General features: G+C 41.2%; 1 protein-coding gene across 1 annotated transcript in view; it reads left to right on the top strand.

Annotated features, from left to right (window-relative positions):
* The window catches only part of LOC126199413 (odorant receptor Or2-like), a 58,085-nt gene that overhangs the window by 12,856 nt on the left and 23,205 nt on the right, over positions 1-22,024 (top strand). Inside the window, exons 2-3 of the mRNA XM_049936331.1 lie at positions 3,788-3,887; positions 4,059-4,163. Coding sequence (XP_049792288.1) covers positions 3,788-3,887; positions 4,059-4,163 — 205 coding nt within the window. The remainder of the gene's footprint in view (positions 1-3,787; positions 3,888-4,058; positions 4,164-22,024) is intronic.

Below are 22,024 nucleotides of genomic sequence, written 5' to 3'. Positions count from 1 at the left end.
GGTACTGGCTGTCTAACGGAAAAAAAAAATTAAATACTAAACTATAATGTCTCGTCGATGACGAGCTCATCAGCGACCCTACTTACGCTCGGATTGTGGAGGAAGTCTATTAGCTGTGGCGTCCTCAAACGAACAGTCTAGAAATTTGCCGTAAAATATCTGAGGAAACTTCATGGAAACTGTACGAGGATGGAGGACCATAATTTGAACCGCTGTCCTCCCGTTCCTTACCATTGCTCAACCTCACTCGGTGCTACCAAACGCCCGAACTGGAAACTTCTAACGCTCTGTGTCTATGTGTCACTCAGTCACGACATATTCTACTCTTACACGTTTCATCGGGGCTCTCCTGTGAGTTATGCGTTATCACCCTATCAAGAAAGGTTCTACTCAAGAGGCAAGGTATCGTTGCAGAAATAAATGACTGTAGTTGACAGCGTAACTAGAGAAGCCTTTATTCTAGGCAATGATTTGAACGTGCACTTTGTCTTTGTATGGTGATGGTCTACCAACCGCGGCTTCCGAATACTCAAAAATGGTTCAAATGGCTCTGAGCACAATGGGACTCAACTGCTGAGGTCATTAGTCCCCTAGAACTTAGAACTAGTTAAACCTAACTAACCTAAGGACATCACAAACATCCATGCCCGAGGCAGGATTCGAACCTGCGACCGTAGCGGTCTTGCGGTTCCAGACTGCAGCGCCTTTAACCGCACGGCCACTTCGGCCGGCCCTTCCGAATACTATTAGTAGCCAGAATAAGGACCTCAATAGTGTAGTGTCAGGGAAAGGGTTATGGCGACAGTTAAAGGACTGGCTATTAGATCACGGAAGAGCGGTGTTGAGAGCCCCATCAGGCCATGAAGGTTTACGTTATACTTGGTTTCTCTAAACGGCTCAAAACAAGTTCCAAAGTGCGAAGCAAAGGGTCTGTTTACATTCTTATTCAACTCTCATCTGCGCTTGTGCTCCGTGTCAAATTTCCTCGTCGCCAGCGGGAAACCATAATTTACTTCCTTCCTTCAGTCTGGCAATGGTGCTATCTTTCTTGAAACTACACAGAGGTTCTTCTGTGCACAGTGACATGGTGGACCAGAAATCCACCGACAAACTATCAGAGGTTGATCAAAGATATCTTCTGAGTATCTCTATAAATAAATACGCTGAACTAGTCTTTTGGAGTCCGTCTGCATCTGCAGACTAATCGCAGAAAGTGCTGTACCGATTTTGATCTGGTTTCCACACTGTTTCACGAATAAGGCTCTTTGTATATAATTCATAAATATTTCGTACAAATTGTCTGAACTAACACGAATTGAAATTAAATTGTGAAAACGACGGCAGTGGCAGCTAGGCAACAGCCTCCATAACCACAAAGCAGCAGTGACTGAAACCGAAACGGACAGCTCCGACAGACTTTTTCTTTGGGTTTTTTAACTTTGCGTTCACCTATCAATGATGTGCAGATTCGCCAGAAACGAAGCGGGGCTCGGCTTCACGTTGTGCAGTAGCTTGCCTTTCCCTGGGTGCATAACTGCTTATGGATGTGCAACTAGCCTAAGTCAAATCCATCTGTTTGCAATTGTTTAAGAACAACTAAAGACCGTAATAACATGCGAATCCACAACCTGTGGTTTTCAATTCTTTAGGTATAAAGTAAAACGTTTACCAAAAGCTACTCAGCAATGGATGCAGTTTTGCTTCGTTTAGATAAAGAAAACAGCGCAGCAGATGACTCAACTTTCAGTTTTTGCTTTCCTTGACTCAAACATAGATGCGAACACAATTCTTTGGGCGGTGCGGCGAAAGATATTATTTGTTTGGATAGTTGCAAGTTATGCAGAAGACTTCTAAACAAATCTCCACTGGCGAGAAAGAGATTTAGGCTTTTTAAAGATCATAGAGACATGGGCTCGATTTTATAGAATGGGATGCAGATATTTCTTGCGGATGAATTCACAATGTTTGGAAATGCTTCAGTAGATTATTGAGGAAGGCATTTGGAAATGTGACGACAATTTCAACTGCCAATTTCTGGTTCCCTCAGATTAGCAACCGCAATTCTTACTCTTAATTCACTGCATATTCTTCGTACAACGTCAGAGCTACTCAAATTTGAAGTATCGTAATAAGTATGACCAATAACGAAAATATAACCACTTCGTAATGAGGCTGTGATGTGAGACAATTTGAAATAATCAAATTTTTTAACGAATAGTTTTACTGTAATCGTTTGAGAACAACTGCAAAGAGAAATAACAATCAAATTCAAACTGCATGGTGCTTCATACTTTACGCTACAAGTAAATTGTTTTCAGAAATCCTGCCTCAAGACTTTGTATAGTTTACATGCAGTATGTACTTTAAGCAGCAGGTCGGGTGACTCAGAGAACACTGCATTTGTGGAATGTAACCTAGATCTGGGAGTGATTCAGTACGTAGCACGGCGAAGAAGTCTACCGCAACACGACCAACACGAACTATACTCAACAACTTATCACAGTGTATTACAAAAAGCGTGCTTTAGCAACAAATAAAAATATACCTCATTCCAGTTTTAATCTTCTTTTTTGCTTTACTTGTGTCAATGCAGCCAGGCTCCCATACATATTGAATCATTCACACAAAAACACCCATGATTCGCAATCAGTATTTACTTTGGTTATGGACATGTTGTTTACGTCACAGTGTGTCCCCGTCATTGCCATGAAAAGTCACTCCAGACTCCAATTCAGTACGGGAGACAACATTTATGCCTCCAAGCGAGTGTTCTGGCCTCTTCTGCTCACATCGCGTAAGTTGTATGAAAATAATGATGTCCATTTATTTAACGTTGTTCTCTGAATTTCGTTCACAAGTCTATACACTAGTCGGGAAACAAGTCGTCTGGAATAGACACGTAATGCTACCCGTGCGAAGAGGGGACGGATCGCTAATTCTTGTGTAAGGCATCCACGGTTTCCGGCTGTTCCTTACAGAGTTGTACAGAGTTACTGCATTATATCAACTCAGAGCCTCTCCCTGAGTAACTTCCGAAAGTTTGTCGGTGGAGTTGCGGTTCACTCTGTATACTACTAGACTGAATTTCTGAGTTTAACGATCCATACGGTTCTGGTTATAAATTTTAATCGCCAATATTTCTGTCTCCGTCTGGTAATACTTATTTTTCTGTCAGCATAGTTCCTTCTTTATTTACATCACTCTTAAAGATTTGGAAATGATTTGGATGACCATGCTCCACATAGCCTGAAACTTATCTGTAGAGGATATCAAAAATGTTTATAATCGTGGAAAATAAATACAATTGAGTACTCTAATTAAGAGCTATAGCATAATAACAGAACTGTGACATTCGTAGTATTGCTGGAAAGAAGGCCTTTGGGAACAGGTAGGCTAATTGAGACAGCACATGCATTTCACCAACATTGTTAGTAATTATGCTCGAATAGAAACCTACATCTAGGCCACAAAACGGTGCAGAGAGAGAGAAGAAACTGATGCCCTGGAGTTCATGTAGAATCGTCATGCACCATTTTTCCCCATTGCTGAATTTTAATTTTATTAATTTACATTTGTGTGTGTCTCATCTGTGCATAGGATCCGTACATTAATATTTCAAGATATATGAACTAAAACGATACATACAGATATTTCTCAAATTTAATTATCTGACGTCCTTATTGAAACCATTACACGTGGCTCTTCCACACACTTCGTCAGGGTACTGTTTCATGTATCTACTTCCAGTTTTGTGGATTCTTTACTTACTGTTTTTATTCTCTTTCAGGTTAGTAGACGACTTGGAAACTTTAGTGAATCCAATTATTCTTTCCCAATTCATGGGGGCCACAATTATAATATGCGTGACGTTATTCCTAATTACAACTGTAAGTCTCTTCGATCTTTTTCCTAAAAAAATACAGTAGCTTACAGGAAAAAATTGTTTATCGATAAAAATATAACATTTGCCAACGTTCTTAATACTCCTATCATAATCAAACATATAAGTTTAATCTGAGTGTCGGTAATTTATGTTGTGTAAATGTATCTGTTTGCAGAACAATCAACACTTCGTAGCACTCGTGAGACTACAGGCATATCTTGCAGTGGTCGTGTACGAAATATTCATGTACTGCTGGTTCGGTGACGACATTATGTACCAGGTACAGCTGGTCATTTCATTTCTTACTGACTAAAGTACCTGTAGCTTATGACGAGCGGTGTCGACAGTAAGTTAAATAAGTGCCTGATAATGTTTGCTCAAGTTTTCTCAATTTTAACAGCTTCAAACACTTCTTGTACCATAAATCAGTAGAAATTTCAACTGCACGTTGCAAATTACATCACTAGTGTACTGTGACGTAACTGTTCTACTGATGTAGCTCATTATTTACTCTCGATTCTGAATTCATTCCACTTCCGATCTTCATGCCATGTATCAACCGATTACAGCCGAGAGTGTATTACAAAATTTAGGAATTAGCATACGATTACATTAAGCTTTACTAAATTGACGCTGAGGTGTACATTATTCCATGTAAAAGTGCATCATCTTTCCTTTCTCTTCGAGAGGTCATAAAAAGGTTTGTTAAAATTTAATTCTGACAATAACTGGTGTTATCAGACCTGTTTCCATATCGAATCAGATGGCCCAGTGACTGTATTTATTGTAAGTACAGAAGGATACAGCAATCATTCGTAAATAATGTTTATTGGATATCCAGATTGCGGTCACTGTATATCCGTCTTCATTGCTGAAAGACATATAAAAAGCAGTTACATCCATGCCTTATTCTATGCACAGTTGTATAAGCTTTAAATGTGAGTCCACAATAAAGAAACATAGAAGTAAGTTAAATCTTTAAAAGCTATTAGTCCTAACTGGTCTACTCATTTCAGTGTCTGCGAGCACACCAAGGTCAAACAGAGGCCACTGTTTATCGGTTGGTGCTGTGTGCACATATAAGTTAAAATATTTTAAGAGTTGTTTAAGTTTAAATACTTATTTAAGTTTATCGGTATTTGATTTATCATTGACCCCCTTTACAGCTTATACAGTTGTACATATAATGAGGCACGCATGATACTTATTGTAACTCGTTTTTTGTTTGAGTTTTAGCACTGAAGATGGCCACACAGTGACCTAAATAAGGATTTGCAATAAAAATTATTTGCATCAGAATACTGTACCCTTTACTACTTGAAATGCCTTACTACTTGAAATAAATGGTCTAGTATGGACAGTAGGCAATCTACGATTGTAATGTGGTCTTACTGTAGAGCTTCGTTTGTACGATTATATAAGAAATATTGTGACAATTGCCTGTTTACTGTAAGTGGGGACTAATATGATCACACGATACTGTCATATCCAAAACACACGAATATAACGAAATTAATGCAACACAGATTTTTTGCAATACAGAAAGCATATCGCGAAAAGAAATGGTGGATAACGTGCAACAGAAAATGGCAGGATATTTTTCACTCAGCAGCGTAAGAAATCACAGAATGTGGTAATTATGGTGCATTTTTCACACAAGAAAACTGTTTGGCACAAAAGTTTATTCTCGAAAGTAACGATAAGTGCTAACATTGTTCGGCTTATTACTTTGAATGTATCATATTTACATAACTTGGTTCGGCGTCATCGAAAAACAGTTTGTACTTAGGTATGTGAATGGGTCATTTATGATTAAATTGGTTTATGATAGTTTTAACCTTATAGTGGTCGTGCTCCAAAAAGTGGCCGCATGGATTACGTGGATATTCTATTTTCTGAAATCAAGAGGCCCAAGAATTGGAAGTTTGAAAATATTTGATTCCGTGTTTAGCTTGCTGTCCATAATAATTTTCACTGAAAATGCGAACATTATTTCCCCATATTTGAGGAAAACAGCAAAATTTTAGGAGTACATCACAATTTCAACTAAATGACGTCAATGACTTTGAGTTTTTAAAAAAATACATTTTCTGAAAAATACTAATAGATTCACGTTTTTTGAACAGAGCATACTGTCGATCTTGGAATGATCAGGGCAAATGAATTTAATACATACTTACCGAATATTTCCATTTCAGTTCTCCTTCAGTTGTAGCAGCAACCAACAGAACCTCTCTGTGCCGTTCACAAAGTTGATGGCTAACGTATCACTAGGAGAATATTAAGGAAGTATTTTGTTTTGAAAAGCAGGCTTCGTGGCAACTTTTCTGTAATATTCTGTCGTCCAGAGGCTACAACCAAGCCCCAGACAAGTCAAGAAAAAAATCCCGACTACGAACAGCAACGTAGTTTTGCTTCGCTATACAAATGCAGCTAAGAGTCAACAGATCGTAAGGTACAGCAAGGGCCATCTTCTTGAATTTCTAGACACGTCGTAAAGCGGTCACATTTAATTAACAGGATCCCCTCCACTCTTCTCACGGTTGTATATGTTATTACTTACCGTTGTAAATATTATTACCTCAGGTGTTTCATGAGCTTCTATTATGTTATGAATTTTTGCTTCACTGTCGACTTCTTAATAACCATTTTGTCAGGCTGAATGTTTCACATCTCTGTCTATAGGGTATTTATTATTGACAAGGTTATTTTTTACGTCTTTTTATGTTTGGTTATGAAATGAATGATTCTATCTTGATAAAAAGAAACATGCTGTGTGCAAAAGCAGTTTTCATTCAGGTAGTTCATTTAGGCTGAGAAGACACGTATACAGTGTTATGGCTTCAAATTCTTCCTACCATCAGAGGAGAAGTCTTATGAGATAGTATCTATAGCAGTGTAGAGATCAACCTTCCTGCTTCTCCATGATAGTAAATAATACCCACGTTCTGGACTGTGTACAACTGCCTCACCAGGGTCTTTTCCCTCTTGTTCAAACTCAGGCTGATGGTCCCGCTCTACCAGAACATTAGCTTCAGCACTAGAATTCGACTCAGAAGAAAGAATTCAGTCGCCTCCAGCCGCACCAGAACTCGAGCTTCTCGTCTCATCCACATTGTTCCCAAAACTAAAAAAAAGTAGATGATTCTTTCACATGTTTATATGTTTAAAAACAATAGTTAATGAGGAATAAGCGTTTCCTCATAATAAAAGTGGAAAGGAACATTAAAAAAAATTACTTTTCGAAAGCACGTAAGCGGTTCGTCGCGCGGACTTGAGTGCTAGATCGTCGAATGCGCGGAACGCCTGTGGCAAAAACAAACGTGAACGGCGCCCGTCAGTTATCCATTTCAAAATGCACAGAGGCTCGAAACATGGTCGTTTCCCCTATTTCAAACAATTTTTAAAATTTTTGCAGGTGCGTTACATACGTAAACCACGCGAGCACTGTAGGCTTAATCTGAAACCGTGACATACTTTGCACGGCAAATAGTATCTGTCCTATTAATTATTAGGTATTAAAATGATCATCATAGACCGACATTTGCAAAATGTTTCAAAATATTGTGGTCCATAACTCGGAAGAATACAAAAAAGATCAAAGCCCCAAGGGAAATGAGGTTTAGCCTAGGTCCTTCATGTCATCCTCTGAGACTTATTCGTGTCGATAATGAAGGCGTCTGAAATGTTCTATCGGCCAAGGTGGAAGTCGCAGTTCTGAACTCCATCGCACATGCTTTAAAAGAAGGTGTGAAAATATGTATAGGAGTTTGACGACCTTTCCATTCTGTAAAACGTCCACGGCGACTTGGGCAGAACTGTGGTGAAATTTGATGCCAAAGCTGAGCTGTGGCCTTTCTTTCGCACGTGGCAACACCTTTCTGTTTGAAGCGTCGCTGACCTCGAGGGTGACGTCACAGGGTGACCCCTTTTGCACCAGACAGAAGAAGATTGTAGGCACCTTTGAGCCAAATTTCAAACTTATGCATTCTAACGAGAGAGAATTACGGGGTTTCGAAAAAGTGATTCTTTATTTTTGTTGCGCACTGTAGTAACTTAGTCGGTAGCTACACTCTGATGTACTGTTGTGTTTGATAACATACATTTGATAGAGGAACCGGCACTTGGTTTCGCTAGCTGAATTCTATGTTATGGTTCAACTACTCTAAGGTCTCGCTTACCATAAGTAGTCGGTTCGCATATACCACAGCAACATACATTAAGTGAGCCTGGTTTCCTGCAAACATTAATTATCTGCACACGATTCACAGTACAGACACAAATAGCGTACTTTGTTTTTCATGCTACAGAACATTATCAACGATTTTGTTGAGCAGAATTGTAAAAGCTGTTAAACATTTCTAAGAAGACTAAGGGGTCAACATATTGTAAGACACAGTCTATTGCTGACAACACAAATTTTTGATACGGTTATTGACTAAGGATTAAGAGTGCGATATGAGTATTTACACAATGTTCCTTTACATAGAAAGGGTATATGACAGATTTCGCTGCTGAACATATAGAATGTAGAAGCTGGTTTAATGTAGCCAAAAAGTAAAGCAATCCAACAGGTATGCCCGTTAAAATTTTGGCAGCGACAATGGTGTATTTCTGAGAAGTGGTTGGGGTACTGTAAATGAAGTGCGGGCTTCAGAAGGGTGATGCAGTATCCCCATTTCCCTGAAATAAATTGCTAGAAGCGATCTAGAGACACGCAAATATGGACAGTGCAATTCAGTAGAACAGAAAGGTTGCCATAAGTGTTAATGCTATGGAAATGGAAGTGTGACACACACTAAGGAAAAGAAACTGAAAACTTCAGAAGTCAGAATCATTCATACGCAGGTTGAGTACGATTCAATTCAATGTACGAAGTGGGCTAAATTGGAGTATGATTCACAACAAGCAGTGAGTGACGCCTCGATGAAAAGCTTGGATAGCACTGCTCTAAGACCCCGGTCACCATACCAAGTGGGTTCGCATGTACATTAGTAAAATAATTAACTGAGCCAGTTATTCTGCACGCATTAATTCTATTCCCATCAATGTGGAGGCTATCCGGCTGGCCTCGCCCGTTCGTCCTGTCAGTGGGCAGGTGGCCGCTCCTTCAGCAAGGCCCGAGCAGGCACACGGGGGCAAAGGCTTGCTGATTATTGGGAGCTCCAACGTTAGGCGGGTGATGGAGCCCCTTAGGGAAATAGCGTGCAGGGATGGAAAGAAATCCTATGTGCGCTCGGTTTGTCTATCGGTGGGCCTCATCCAAGATGTGGAGGCGGCCTCGCCTGCGGCTATCGAGCGTACGGGGTGCAGTCGTCTGCAAGTAGTTGCTCACGTCGGCACCAATGATGCCTGTCGCTTGGGTTTTGAGGCGTTCCTCAGTTCGTACACGAGGCTGGCCTCGCACGCGGGATGCAAGCAGAGCTCGCTATTTGCAGCATCTTTCCCAGAGTGGATCGGGGTCCTTTGGTTTGGAGCCGAGTGGAAGGTCTCAGCCAGAGGCTTCGTCGACTCTGTGACGGTCTTGGCTGCAGATCTGTAGAATTGCGCTACTGGGTGGGGAATTGTAGGACACCCCTAGATAGGTCAGGCGTGCACTACACAATGGAAGCGGATACTCGGGTAGCAGAGTACTTGTGGCGTGCACATGGGTTTTTTTTAGGCTAGGCAGTAGCGCGAGGTGACCTGATGAACACTCACCAGCCGACGTGCGTAAAGACACTTCAGCTATCAAGATATTAGCAGTAAATTTTCAGTGTTCGGAATAAAGTTCCTGAATTTACTGCCCTCCGGGAAGCGTGTGGCGCGCAAATTATTCTCGGCACTGAGACCTGGCTGAACCCTGAGATAGGAAGTTCTGAAATATTTAGTCAGGGTTGGAAAGTGTATCGGAAAGACAAATTAGACACCGTAGCAGGCGGTGTTTTCATTGCAGTTGACAAAACTATTGTGTCTACTGAGGTCGGAGTAGAGTGTGATTGTGACGTTATCTGGACACGTTTAACAGGGCTAGGAGAAATAAAGTTAATTGTTGGGTTTTATTACCGGCCACCCGGTTCCACCGTGACAGTTCTAGCATCATTCAAAGGGAGTCTACATTCTGTATCGCAGAAGTACCCGGATGATGCTATATTAGTCGGAGGCGACTTCAACCTACCTAGTATAGACTGGGTTGTCTATGGATTCATTACAGGTGGTACAGACAAGCCGTTGTGTGAATTGCTTTTGAACACATTATCCGAAAACTGTCTTGAGCAGCTAAATCGACAGCCAAAGCATAATGGAAATATTTTAGATCTCGTAACCACGAACAGACCAGACCTCATCGACGGTGCAGGCCTTAAGACAGGGATTAGTGATCGTGATGTCGTCATTACAACTATGGTTATGAAAGTTAAAAAGTCGGTGAAGAAGGCTAGGAGAGTATTCTTACAAGAAAGAGCAGATAAGCAGTTGTTAGCATCCCACTTAGTAAATGAATCGACTTCATTTACTTGCGGTACGATGGACGTGGAAGAATTATAAGCAAATTTGAAACACATTGTAAATCAATCATTGGACAAGTATGCGCCGAAAAAGACCGTTACGGACGGAAAGCACCCACCGTGGTTTAACAGCGCAATTCGGAGAATGATCAGGAAGCAAAGACAGTTGCACTCGTGGTACAAGGAAGATCGGCAGAATGAGGACAGGCAAAAGTTAGTAGAGATTCATGCTGCTGTAAAAAGAGCGATGCGCGAAGCATTCAACCACTACCACAGTCACACCTTAGCAAAAGATCTTGCTGAAAATTCTGGTCTTACGTAAAATCGCAAAGCGGGTCGAAGGCTTCCATCCAGTTACTCACTGATCAGTCTGGCCTGGCAACGGAAGACAGGAAAACGAAAGCTGAAATTTTAAATTTAGCGTTTGAGAAATCTTTCACGCAGGAGGATCGTACAAACATACCGCCGTTTGAATCTCGTACAGATTCCTGTATGGAGGACATATTGATAGACATCTTTGGGGTTGTGAAGCAGCTGAATGGGTTAAAAGCAAATAAATCGCCAGCTCTTGAAGGGATTCCAATTCGGTTTTACAGAGAGTACTCTACTCCATTGGCTCCTTACTTAGCTTGTATTTATCGCGAATCTCTTGCCCAACCTAAAGTCCCTAGCGACTGGAAAAAAGCGCAGATGACGCCTGTATATAAGAAGGATAGAAGAACGGATCCTAAAAATTACATACCAATATCCTTAACATCGGTTTCTTGCAGGATTCTCGAACATATTCTTAGTTCGAACATAATGAATTTCTTTGAGACAAAGAAGTTGCTGTCCATGCATCAGCACGGCTTTAGAAAGCATCGCTGCTGCGAAACGCAGCTCGCCCTTTTCTCACATGATATCTTGCGAACCATGGATGAAGGGTATCAGACGGATGCCATATTCCTTGATTTTCGGAAAGCGTTTAACTCGGTGCCCCACTGCACACTCCTACCTAAGGTACGAGCATATCGGATTGTTTCCCAAATATGTGAGTGGCTCGAAGACTTCTTAAGTGATGGAACCCAGTACGTTGTCCTCGATGTTGAGTGTTCATCGGAGGTGAGGATATCATCTGGAGTGCCCCAGGGAAGTGTGGTGGGTCCGCTGTTTCTTCTATCTACATAAATGATCTTTCGGATAGGGTGGATAGCAATGTGCGGCTGTTTGCTGATGATGCTGTGGTGTACGGGAAGGTGTCGTCGTTGAGTGACTGTAGGAGGATACAAGATGACTTGGACAGGATTTGTGATTGGTGTAAAGAATGGCAGCTAACTCTAAAAATAGATAAATTTAAATTAATGCAGATGAATAGGAAAAAGAATCCCGTAATGTTTTACTCCATTAGTAGTGTAGCGCTTGACACAGTCACGTGGATTAAATATTTGGACGTAACATTGCAGAGCGATATGAAGTGGGACAAACATGTAATGGCAGTTGTGGGGAAGGTGGATAGTCGTCTTCGGTTTGGGAAGATGTGGTTCATCTGTAAAGGATACCGCTTATAAAACACTAATACGACCTATTCTTGAGTACGGCTCGAGCGTTTGGGATCCCTACCAGGTCGGATTGAGGGAGGGAAGCAATTCAGAGGCGGGCTGTTAGATTTGTTACTGGTAGGTTTGATTATCACGCGAGTGTTACGGAAATGCTTCAGGAACTCGGGTGGGAGTCTCTAAAGGAAAGGAGGCGTTCTTTTCGTGAATCGCGACTGAGGAAATTTAGAGAATCAGCATTTGAGGCTGACTGCAGAAAAATTTTACTGCCGCCAACTTACATTTCGCGGAAAGACCATAAAGATAAGATAAGAGAGATTAGGGCTCGTACAGAGGCATATAGGCAGTCATTTTTCCCTCGTTCTGTTTGGGAGTGGAACAGAGAGAGAAGATTTTAGTTGTGGTACGAAGTGCCTTCCGCCAGGCACTGTATGGTGGATTGCGGAGTATGTATGTAGATGCAGATGTAGATGTAGATCTCCCCATACATAGAACATCCACAGCCCTTTTAACCCAAAAACAATTGTCTATTACCACCATTCTTGTAGCTGTAAGAAGTAACTTATATTCTCAAGAAAAAAGCATCTAATAGTGTGAGTGAAAGTAGCTCCTCTGTAACATGGGTGATTATGAGCAACGTTTTACGTCTTAATGATGACGTAACGAAAAAATAACTCATTATATGGTACATTCAGAGACATAAGAATGTTCATTAATTTGAAAGGAAAATTATTCAAGTACACTGAAAAAAGTCAAATTTGTGGTGGTATGTCATTATATAACGATTAGCCTAAAATATGAACAAACTGTAATTATGAATTCTTCCAAGGCTGTTCGTATTTTTTAAAAAAGAAACTGATGTAAATTGATTAATGGTAGGTATAAATTAGGCGTGTAAAACAAAAGTACTTATTCCCAAAATTTGGAGCGATAAGCTTAAAATTGTGCAAATTAGTGAGGCATGGAAATTCGTTGAAGGCGCCATAGAACGCTTCAAAATACGAGACCAAATTTTGAAACGTCGACAATGGTATGAAATAGAAACGAAATTGTGCTATAGAAATTGTCCAATCGTTTCCTGAAAGTATTGCGAATTTGATATACCTTCAATTACGTAATGAATAAAATCTTCTGAAAAAAAGGACTAAAATATAACTTAAAAAGTCATCAGGATTTAGTGATTAAAGAACGACAGACGAATTGAAGGTAGAAAATGATGTAACTAGTAAGAGACATGAAAACATTTAAAGAGCTCTAAAAAGTAAGCAAATATTACAAAAAATGCTAAAATCTTGGGTTCCCAAACCTCATGATGATCAAGGGCTCAGTAAGTTAATAAGAAACAGAATGACCACAAAGATATTGTTACAAAATCAGATAGAGCTAATACAGCCATTCAAAACTAAGGTAGCAAATATATACTTTAAAGAGAATTTTTTACATCCAATAACAGAAAAAGAGAATCCAATTAAGGATTTTCATAAACTTTTAACAAGAACATAGATAACCTGAACTTTCTGTTTTCACAAAAAGACAAGATACACAAAGCGGACAAATATATTGACCCATCGTAAACAGTAACTGTAGCCCTACACATTTGTTAATTAAGAGTTGGATAAGAACTGGAAGGATCATTTCGCACTCACAAAATCATAGCACATAAAAAGTACCTCAAGTTTTGCTCATGACAATGTTGTGAGTATACCAGAAGATGCCATCCTGACATCCCTGAATACTCTAAGGCTATATATAAACATTCTAAAAGACACAATCGTAGCTGTTATACAATAAAATCCACTGTCACTTTAGACTATGCCATTCATTGAAATCATAGAACTGATCGAAAAGTTGCAGTTCATATTGTCTTATAACGATCTTATGTTTAGTAGCAATTGTTATTAGAATGATGATCTCGCATGGAGAACTCGTCAGCGAAGAGAATTCTGAAATTTATGTGAAACATCTAGAAAAAATAGAGATCCAGATAGCTAGAGGTGCACCAATGACTCCAATACGCTACGGAAAGGCGACACGTCACATGTATGAGAGACAAGATACACGTTAAGTGGAGTGCACATTTAAGTACATTTTACTATTGATGTCAATGTGGAATGGAAGATAAATTATGTAGGGCTATTTGTGGAGCTACCAGTAAACTTTACCTATGATCGAAAAGCAATATGCACAGATGTTATTATAAATCCACATTCACAGCATCTCTCTTCATATAGTTATGCCTTTCTCTGAAAGATTATACAGAGCATTTGATCACTCGCTTCTAATGGTGCCGAAATCAGTATAGGATGTAATACTATTTCAGCAGATAGCACTTGCTAATAGTTAAGACACACCAGTTGTAATAACATGCACAGCAAAATCAGAAGTGGACTCACCAGTACTGTTGATGAATATAAAATGAATGTAAATAAATACAAATTATTTTCAATGACGTATATCCGTTGTGTGTCAGGTAAAATGGAATATCGTGCACATAACAATAATGTAAGAATGGCTTTTGAAATGAATTTTAGTCATAAATTAAAAGTACAACGTAATACACTCCTGGAAATGGAAAAAAGAACACATTGACACCGGTGTCTCAGAACCCGCCAAACTTGCTCCGGACACTGCGAGAGGGCTGTACAAGCAATGATCACACGCACGGCACAGCGGACACACCAGGAACCGCGGTGTTGACCGTCGAATGGCGCTAGCTGCGCAGCATTTGTGCACCGCCGCCGTCAGTGTCAGCCAGTTTGCCGTGGCATACGGAGCTCCATCGCAGTCTTTAACACTGGTAGCATGCCGCGACAGCGTGGACGTGAACCGTATGTGCAGTTGACTGACTTTGAGCGAGGGCGTACAGTGGGCGTGCGGGAGGCCGGGTGGACGTACCGCCGAATTGCTCAACACGTGGGGCGTGAGGTCTCCACAGTACATCGATGTTGTCGCCAGTGGTCGGCGGAAGGTGCACGTGCCCGTCGACCTGGGACCGGACCGCAGCGACGCACGGATGCACGCCAAGACCGTAGGATCCTACGCAGTGCCGTAGGGGACCGCACCGCCACTTCCCAGCAAATTAGGGACACTGTTGCTCCTGGGGTATCGGCGAGGACCATTCGCAACCGTCTCCATGAAGCTGGGCTACGGTCCCGCACACCGTTAGGCCGTCTTCCGCTCACGCCCCAACATCGTGCAGCCCGCCTCCAGTGGTGTCGCGACAGGCGTGAATGGAGGGACGAATGCAGACGTGTCGTCTTCAGCGATGAGAGTCGCTTCTGCCTTGGTGCCAATGATGGTCGTATGCGTGTTTGGCGCCGTGCAGGTGAGCGCCACAATCAGGACTGCATACGACCGAGGCACACAGGGCCAACACCCGGCATCATGGTGTGGGGAGCGATCTCCTACACTGGCCGTACACCACTGGTGATCGTCGAGGGGACACTGAATAGTGCACGGTACACCCAAACCGTCGTCGAACCCATCGTTCTACCATTCCTAGACCGGTAAGGGAACTTGCTGTTCCAACAGGACAATGCACGTCCGCATGTATCCCGCGCCACCCAACGTGCTCTAGAAGGTGTAAGTCAACTACCCTGGCCAGCAAGATCTCCGGATCTGTCCCCCATTGAGCATGTTTGGGACTGGATGAAGCGTCGTCTCACGCGGTCTGCACGTCCAGCACGAACGCTGGTCCAACTGAGGCGCCAGGTGGAAATGGCATGGCAAGCCGTTCCACAGGACTACATCCAGCATCTCTACGATCGTCTCCATGGGAGAATAGCAGCCTGCATTGCTGCGAAAGGTGGATATACACTGTACTAGTGCTGACATTGTGCATGCTCTGTTGCCTGTGTCTATGTGCCTGTGGTTCTGTCAGTGTGATCATGTGATGTATCTGACCCTAGGAATGTGTCAATAAAGTTTCCTCTTCCTGGGACAATGAATTCACGGTGTTCTTATTTCAATTTCCAGGAGTGTATTATAACACAAAGAAAAACGTTCTCAGAAACTATGGTGTGTAAAAGCGTATGTGAAGACTGCAAGATAAAACATATATGGAAGACTGGTACATCAGGCTTCCGGTTTTAGTGTAGAGTGTGTGATTGTGCTGTGGTGGATGGTGGTGGGCAAGGTTAAGTCAAAAGCCTTTCAATTAGAGTAGAATCCCTTAATCGCTTACGATGAGTTCATATTAGTAGGTCAAGCCCACATGTCGTGCGCGATGGATGGTGGGCATCGACCCACAGACATCGACAGAGAGGTTTTGTCGTGAAAACGCCTGCAGCTGCGATGCCTAACACAACCCAGACGTTGTGCGATCTTGCATGGCCAGGCCAAGTATGGGGTAGGCTGGCAGCCTAAGCCTACAGTGGCGGGTGACTGGAGTGTAGATGTCCCAGAAGTGAACGACATTCTCGTATCTGATAGTCTAACAATGTCAGTGACGGACCATGAGTGGTTCGCTTGCTGGGAAGGATTCAGTTCAACCCTCAGCCTATCAGTGTTGTATTTGCATCCGCATAGCGGGCAGTCCTGTCGGAACAACTATGGGATGGTATCATTTCCGCGGTTGAAACAGTCTCACTGTGACAGATGCCAGCTGGATGACTCAACCAATTCGATAAATTGCCCTGCCAGACGGGCCAATACCTATATCAGCCAAAGCAGGTGTTTGATAAATACCACGTACGCCGCGGACTCAACTGTCCATGCTTACTGTAACTGGCTGGGCACTGATTGGCAAGGGGCGCGGCACTGTCTAGCGGGTGCCACGGCGTAATGTGGTGCCGGCTTATTGCAGCAAGTGTCCTTTACATGGGCATAGGCTCGCATCGATAAGCAAGCAACATACGGACAACAGCAACAAATCGGTATTGAAGCTTTACCTTAGTAAAGGAAAACATAGTATGATGCAGTTTCGTCAGGGAAAGACAGGGCTGTGCACCGTGGCTGTTGTATGAAATAGACTATTGATGGTGTACAGCAACCAGCCAAAAACACCTTAGGTTATTTCATTTAACAAGTACTGTTACCGGTTTCGATTTTCATTCAATTCATCATCAGACAGTTTTTTCATGCTTTCATCAGAACAAATTATACATCGGTTTCCTACGAGTTGCTCCAGGATGAGCATTAATTCACAATTATAAACGTGTAATCAAATACGTGCGCGAGATATTTGTGTTGGGATGCAACTTACATGAAATGTAAATTTACTAGGTACATGAGGGTCAAAGATGTTCTAATGCAGTGATAGAAAGTCGTGGTATTTTTTGCCATATCCTTGTATCATTGTTCTGCAGCATCTTTGATACTCATGTACAGCATCGCGGAGTGGCCGCGTGGTTTGAGGCGCCGTGTCACGGACTACGCGGCCTCTCCCTCCAGAGGTTAGAGTCCTTTCTCGGGGATTGTTGTGTGTATTGTCCTTAGCATAAGTTAGTTTAAGTTAATTTAAGTATGTGTAAGTCTAGGGACCGATGACCTCAGCAGTTGGGTCCCTTCGGAATATACACACATTTGAACACTCATGTACCTTACGCAGTGTGTATTTGTTTTCGTATATTGTGAATCAGAATATGTGGTGCACATTGAAAATTCGTTTCGTGTCTGAACGAAAGTGGTTTACAATCCAGTGCAACGTTTGTGACTGTGAAAATACAAACGTCCTTGCTAGCGTATTTCATTGCTAGAAAACTGCAAGAACAAACGCGCCAGATGGAAATTTCATGTAAGCAGCATTCCAACATTTGGTTACACGTTAATAATTTTGAATGATTGTTTATCCAACTCACGTGAGATCAACGTATGATTTATTTTGAAGAAAGCATTAAAAAAACCGTCTGATGATGAATTGTGAAAAATTCGAAACCGCTTACGAAACTTTTTAAATAATGTAACCTAAAACAAATTTGTGGCTGGTTGCTGTACGCCATCAGCAATTTAAAACATAGTATTATTAGCAGGAATGAAAAATTAAAAATCCTGTTCACAGTACGTAAACGGGGCACATGATCCCATTAATAAACTATACACTTCCGTTTCCTAAAGGAAAAGATTCGCATATAGTGTTAAATAAACACGGTGGTTCGCACGGGTAGCTTATTTTTAATATTTTTGACGACATTTTATAAAACGTACTATCCCACCTGTCATCTACTGCTGCATGTAAACGCCATGTGTGCATGACCGGTCGAGTTCGCCTGGTGCCTGTCCATGCTATCTACACGAGATCGAAACAGAGCTGAACGCCAGGACCTCTATGACTCCTGATAATCAAAAGCAAATCATACACATCATAGAACTCCCTGAAAATGTTCAATATTTCCTTTTATCAGTAATATTTCTGTGTAACGTACTTTTCTTTAAATACGTAAATTGTAAAACATGTTTAAAAATTTAAATTTAAAATGTGTTGTCTTATGAGTGGACTGTGATATCATTTTACGTAATGTACCTGCTTGTGACAGATGCACCACATCTGTGTCAGAACATAGGTTAATGTAGACTTTTTAATGCAGTTTTACATATACCAACTGAAATACGTATATAAAATATATATGCGATTTTAAACATTTATTGGAAAAGGTTTCAGTTATGTATGTCGACAGAATGTGAATGGATAGTCAATAGCATAGTAAAGGATTAACTTTTATGTACTTGACCCTCTTCTTGTATATTAATTGACAACTTGGCTTCCGCATTGATTGGACGGAACCACAGCACTTATTTTACAGTGTAGCATCACTTTATTTTACGGTAACTTGATTTTAATGCAACCTCCGTAACTTCTCGGTTAATCTTTCAGCTTACATTCTAATGTTAATTGGAAAGGCATTTTCCAGTTTTCTGTAGAAGCGGAAGCACTGTAAACGAGCACCATTGGAAAGCCAACTCTGGGTTGCTATAGTGAACTGAGGAAACGATTATCGTCATTTGGGTGTTGAAATAGTGCTGGCCGGAGAGCAACATTAGGGCAGCAAGTGTGACCTATGAATTCTGCTTGATGAACAAGTACATGCATTGTTGTCTCATATTGCCACAACATATCTCCCTCATCACTCCAATTGTTCCGTACCAAATGTGACGAGATCTACAATTCTAGCAATGACTTCATTGACAAAATGTAGCAGTTAAGTAAAAATCCACACATCCATTTTCAGAGCGTCTTTTCGTATTTACTGTTTCAAAGTCACGTGTTTCGCTTAACCTACTTGCCATACCGGCAGGATCACTTCAACATCTGAATTAAATGTGACAAAAGTCAAGAGGTCAACAGTTTTATCTCAAAACTATTTGTTGCTAAATTCCATGCATTAGTTTCGTAGGCAATTATGTTTCGATTTTTTTACTTCCAGGCTAATAAATAACCTGATTTTTTTAAAAATTTGTTGTTGGAGTTTCTTTTCTCAGGGCCCTTTCAGGTACTGCTGAACGATTCTCTGGCCGATGTTCTGAATGTTGGCGTTCTGGAGAATAGGATTGGTGTAACAGCACCAGTATACATGGAGAAAGAACTCTATACCCATAAAATTAGCTACAACAGATTTCAAGTGACAAATTGAAGTTCTCCGTTATATTGTAAGATGTAACCGGAAGTAGCGCCTGTAACATATCATCCGTTGGAAAATCGACATTCACATGACGCATATTGTGTTGTGGAAGTCACGGTATGCAACCTGTTGTGGAAGTCGCGGCATGAAACGTTCAGTTAAAGTAACTGCTAAACTATTCCTCATAAACTATGGACCTTTGTGGTGTGGCTTGCGTGCTTCGGCGATACAGATCGATTTATCGTAGGTCCAAGCATAATCTGTTGAGAGGCCAGACAGACGTCTGGTTCCTGAAGACGGGCAAGAGCCTTTTGATTAGTTGCAGTGAAACAAAGACTGATTGATTTGGTCTTGTAACATCAACCAAATATGCTTTGCTGTGCTGGTATTATAAACAGCTGAAAGCACTGGAAACTACAGCCGAATTTTTCCTTAGGGCATGCAGCTCTACCTTCTGGTTAAATAATGATGACATCCTATTGGATAAAATATTATGGATGTAAAATAATCTCTCATTCGGATCATCAAGAGGGAACCACTCAGGATGATGTCGTTATCAAGAGAAATAAAACTGGAGTTCTACAGGTAGGAGCGTGGAACGTTAGGTCGCTTATTCAGGCAGGTAGATTAGAAAATTAAAAAAAAAAAAAAAAAGGAAACGGATGGATTTAAGTTTGATATAGTGGGACCTCACTAGGGGTAAGATAGATACTGCCTACAGGAAAATTAAAGAGACCTTTGGAGATAAGAGATCCACTTGTATGAATATCAAGAGCTCAGATGGCAACCCAGTTCTAAGCAAAGAAGGGAAAGCAGAAAGGTGGAAGGAGTATATAGAGGGTTTATACAAGGGCGATGTACTTGAGGACAATATTATGGAAATGGAAGAGGATGTAGATGAAGACGAAATGGGAGATAAGATACTGCGTGAAGAGTTTGACAAAGCACTGAAAGACCTGAGTCGAAACAAGGCCCCGGGAGTAGACAACATTCCATTAGAACTACTGATGGCCTCGGGAGAGCCAGTCATGACAAAACTCTACCATCTGGTGAGCAAGATGTATGAGACAGGTGAAATACCCTCAGACTTCAAGAAGAATATAATAATTCCAATCCCAAAGAAAGCAGGTGTTGACAGATGTGAAAATTACCGAACTATCAGTTTAATAAGTCACAGCTGCAAAATACTAACGCGAATTCTTTACAGACGAATGGAAAAACTGGTAGAAGCCGACCTCGGGGAAGATCAGTTTGGATTCCGTAGAAATGTTGGAACACGTGAGGCAATACTGACCTTACGACTTATCTTGGAAGAAAGATTAAGAAAAGGCAAACCTACGTTTCTAGCATTTGTAGACTTAGAGAAAGCTTTTGACAATGTTGACTGGAATACTCTCTTTCAAATTCTGAAGGTGGCAGGGGTAAAATACAGGGAGCGAAAGGCTATTTACAATTTGTACAGAAACCAGATGGCAGTTATAAGAGTCGAGGGACATGAAAGGGAAGCAGTGGTTGGGAAAGGAGTGAGACAGGGTTGTAGCCTCTCCCCGATGTTATTCAATCTGTATATTGAGCAAGCAGTAAAGGAAACAAAAGAAAAATTCGGAGTAGGTATTAAAATTCATGGAGAAGCAGTAAAAACTTTGAGGTTCGCCGATGACATTGTAATTCTGTCAGAGACAGCAAAGGACTTGGAAGAGCTGTTGAACGGAATGGACAGTGTCTTGAAAGGAGGATATAAGATGAACATCAACAAAAGCAAAACGAGGATAATGGAATGTAGTCAAATTAAGTCGGGTGATGCTGAGGGAATCAGATTAGGAAATGAGACACTTAAAGTAGTAAAGGAGTTTTGCTATTTAGGGAGTAAAATAACCGATGATGGTCGAAGTAGAGAGGATATAAAATGTAGACTGGCAATGGCAAGGAACGCATTTCTCAATAAGAGAAATTTGTTAACATCGAGTATAGATTTAGGTGTCAGGATGTCGTTTCTGAAAGTATTTGTATGGAGTGTAGCCATGTATGGAAGTGAGACGTGGACGATAACTAGTTTGGACAAGAAGAGAATAGAAGCTTTCGAAATGTGGTGCTACAGAAGAATGCTGAAGATAAGGTGGGTAGATCACGTAACTAATGAGGAGGTATTGAATAGGATTGGGGAGAAGAGAAGTTTGTGGCACAACTTGACTAGAAGAAGGGATCGATTGGTAGGACATGTTTTGAGGCATCAAGGGATCACAAATTTAGCATTGGAGGGCAGCGTGGAGGGTAAAAATCGTAGAGGGAGACCAAGAGATGAATACACTAAGCAGATTCAGAAGGATGTAGGTTGCAGTAGGTACTGGGAGATGAAGAAGCTTGCACAGGATAGATTAGCATGGAGAGCTGCATCAAACCAGTCTCAGGACTGAAGACCACAACAACAACATAGTGGGAATTAATGAAGTTATGTGGCAGGACTTTTAATCAGGTGAATACACAGTTATATATATACAAAATAAAATAGGACTAATACAGGAGTAGGTTCAATAAGGAATAACAAAATAGAAATGTGGGTAAGAT

Source organism: Schistocerca nitens, chromosome 8, assembly GCF_023898315.1.
Source record: "Schistocerca nitens isolate TAMUIC-IGC-003100 chromosome 8, iqSchNite1.1, whole genome shotgun sequence".
Lineage (NCBI taxonomy): Eukaryota > Metazoa > Arthropoda > Insecta > Orthoptera > Acrididae > Schistocerca > Schistocerca nitens.
This window is presented reverse-complemented; position numbering and strand designations above follow the sequence as displayed.